Source organism: Thalassophryne amazonica, chromosome 14, assembly GCF_902500255.1.
Source record: "Thalassophryne amazonica chromosome 14, fThaAma1.1, whole genome shotgun sequence".
NCBI lineage: Eukaryota > Metazoa > Chordata > Actinopteri > Batrachoidiformes > Batrachoididae > Thalassophryne > Thalassophryne amazonica.
Window position 1 is genome coordinate 29,606,821 of NC_047116.1, and position 2,845 is coordinate 29,609,665.

Consider the following 2,845-nt stretch of genomic DNA (forward strand, 5'->3'; position numbering starts at 1 on the left):
TAATCTTATATTTAACATTTAGCATAGAAATAACTTCATTTTACTCAATAAAAATGTTTGAGACAGACCGGAACTTACTTTTGAACAACTTTGCTGGATGAACACAAAACACCTTCCTGAGGAGCTCAAATTTTCCAGTAAAATCTGTCTAAAAAAAAACAAAAAACAAAAACTTGTCTTTGTTAATGAGGAAAAATTAAATGTTCTCAGATGAGGAAAATGTTATAATCTTTATTCTCACACAGCATTTGGGTCATATCAACAATAGCAGATCTTTTCAAGAGCATGCTTAAAACACCCCATATGGAGCAAAAACTGACTTTCATTCAACAAAAGCTATTAAATATCATTTACAGGACAGTGTAATCTTCCACCGAAGACAATGATCCAAACACAAGTTAAAAACTTGTTCTCAAAACTGAACCTCTCCATGGTCCAAAATGTACTTTTTTTAAAATATATATACTGTATATATACAAAAATGTTCTACACAGACCAGCAATGTTAGGAATCATAAGAAACCAACGCACAAATAAAGATCCAAGTGAAACTGCAGCTTTTTTTTTTTTAACTAAGTGGTATTGCACTACTTCTTTTAAAAGACTCGATAAGGTGTTACAACATATTCCTCGTGTCCTCTCTTTTGACGTGGTCGAGCGTTTTGTCGTGACACTTGCTCTTTTTGTTCTGGTGCGTTTTGACGTGTTTTGCCAAGTGGTCACTCCTCATGAACCTCTTGCAGCAGTCCGGGCAAACAAAGCGCTTCTCCCCCGTGTGAGTCCTCAGGTGTCTCTGCAGCTCGTCCGACCTGGTGAAGCTTTTGCCGCAGAAAAGCCAGTTGCAGACGAACGGCCGCTCCCCGGAATGCCACCTCAGGTGCGCCTTCAGGTGAGACGTTTTGCCGTAGACTTTCCCGCAGCCCGGTATGTGACAAATGTGTTGCTTCTTCTTGCCGGGCTCGTCGCTGGACGTGGATGACTGGCAGTTGGGACATCTGCACCTCCTGCACCGCCGCGCGGTCGCCAGAGGGGACTTGGTGTGAAGAAGCGCGGCGATTTGCGTTTGGTATTGCGCAAAGTCCGTATGTCCCAGGACTAAGCCCCTCTGCAGCTGGAAGCGATGGGGGCCGAGGGACGACGAGTGGTGGTTCCCCTGCTGGAGACTCCACCAGGGGATGTCCTCAGCGGGGTTTGGGGACAACTGTCTCTGCTGCTGGTGTACCAGGCCGGAGGGTCCCGTGACGAAACTTGGCATCGCGGGCGCGATGGGAGCTGGAGCTGCGTAACTGACCGCGGGGACGTACGTGGGGGGACAGGTGGACTGCATGGAGCACGGTAACATCTTGACCGGGGAGAAGTCATACGGGTAGGACGGGTCCGCCGGAGGGGTGAGGGGCAGCTCGTGGTGGGAGCTGAAGGAGCTCTGGAGGTGCGCGGACAGCTGGGGTTTGGAGGATAGTCCGAAAGTGGAATTGCTGCTCAGGCTGCTCTGAGGGTTGCTCTCGTTAGTCCACGGGTGAAACAAACGCGAAGGGGAGCTCAGAGTGGGGTCGTAAGGGACCTGGAGGAAATCAGCGGGGTTGGATCCGTGGTGGTGCCCGATCCGGTTACAAGTGGCGGCCAGGAGAGCCAGCGGAGAGTGCTTACAGTGCTCCGGAGAAGAGTTCGGAGTGCGATCCTGAAGAGTGGACACAAACATTTTATTCGTTATTAACGCGCCACGCGGTATAAGGAGCAATTAAACACTTTTTTTTTTTTTTTTTTTTTTTTTTTTTTAATGAAGTTGGAGAATCCCGCGTGGAGCAGAAGAGCGCTGAAAATTTGCGCCGAAAAAAATACAAAAAAAAAATAGAACATTTGTTTAAAAAACGCACTACTTTGTCTTATATAATCACCCAAAATACACACTTTACGCACAATATTATAAGTTTACAAGTCAGACAAACTTGGGACACAAACCTGCAGAAAAGCCTGAAGTGTTTCATTCCGCAGAACAGCCACCGCTGCCATGACGAACCTCCTCCTCCTGCTTCTTCTTCCTGACGCAAAATAAAAATAATAATAATAATAAGCGCTAATTCAAAACAAATATGTGCAGCTGGAGTGCGGGTGTTCACGCTCCGTGCCTCCTCTCCCGGAGATATCCTTGGACTATCTGAAGAGTGAGGGATCACTTCTTAGAATTTGATAAGGACTTTGGTGGGCCGCCAGCCAGTCAGAAATAAGATTTATTACTTTGAAGTTTGCCGCTGCCCAATCATCAAAGAATAGCGGCTCTTTGAGAGGGGAAAGCAAATCCTTTGAATCCACAAAGCTCCTATGGTGTGTTTGTTGGTCTGGATAAAGGAGCTGATTATTAGGGGGGATGGGAAGGGAGGAGATAAAGGCGGGACAATTAATGAAGTAATCACTATGTGGGAAATGTATATACACAAATAATTGGATTTTCTTGATCAAAGACCCCCGTGCCGCCTGGAGACCCCGGTATTGGATGCTGTAGTCATCTGATCCTCTTTTTGTAATTAAGGATTTGTAGCAGAACCCTGTGTGACAATGTGACATTGTTATCTCTGGAGATCTGTGTGCACATTCACCGTTTGATGGAGGAAAGAGACCCAAAATCAAGTGACTCAACACAAAGTTCTCATCTCTGAAGAATCATCGTCCCCTTCGCGTTTTCTAATTTGAGTTCCACTTCCTTTGTTGTCTTTTGAACTGCAATATTGCATTCAACACTTAATTATGCCCATTTTTCCTTCTTTATTCGCTCATTTTGTTAACGCTGTCTTACCATGTCTCAAAATGTGCACACCAGCTGAAGTCAAACCCACCAGCCGATAAGTGTG

General features: G+C 45.8%; 1 protein-coding gene across 1 annotated transcript; it reads right to left on the reverse strand.

Moving 5' to 3' along the window:
• Positions 1-208: 208 nt before the first annotated feature.
• Positions 209-2,423, reverse strand: sp5a (Sp5 transcription factor a). Its single transcript, XM_034187073.1, has 2 exons — positions 1,959-2,423; positions 209-1,677 (listed from the first exon to the last, which is right to left on the reverse strand). Exons 1-2 carry the CDS (start codon positions 2,007-2,009, stop codon positions 616-618), a joined length of 1,113 nt encoding a protein of 370 aa, XP_034042964.1. The 5' UTR covers positions 2,010-2,423; the 3' UTR covers positions 209-615.
• Positions 2,424-2,845: the final 422 nt, after the last annotated feature.

Excerpts from the sequence above, each read along its gene's own strand:
- sp5a (XM_034187073.1), bottom strand. The coding sequence starts at position 2,009 with ATGGCAGCGGTGGCTGTTCTGCGGAATGAAACACTTCAGGCTTTTCTG. Across the intron at positions 1,678-1,958 it reads CACTTCAGGCTTTTCTGCAG|GATCGCACTCCGAACTCTTC; the intron begins GTTTGTGTCCCA and ends TCCACTCTTCAG.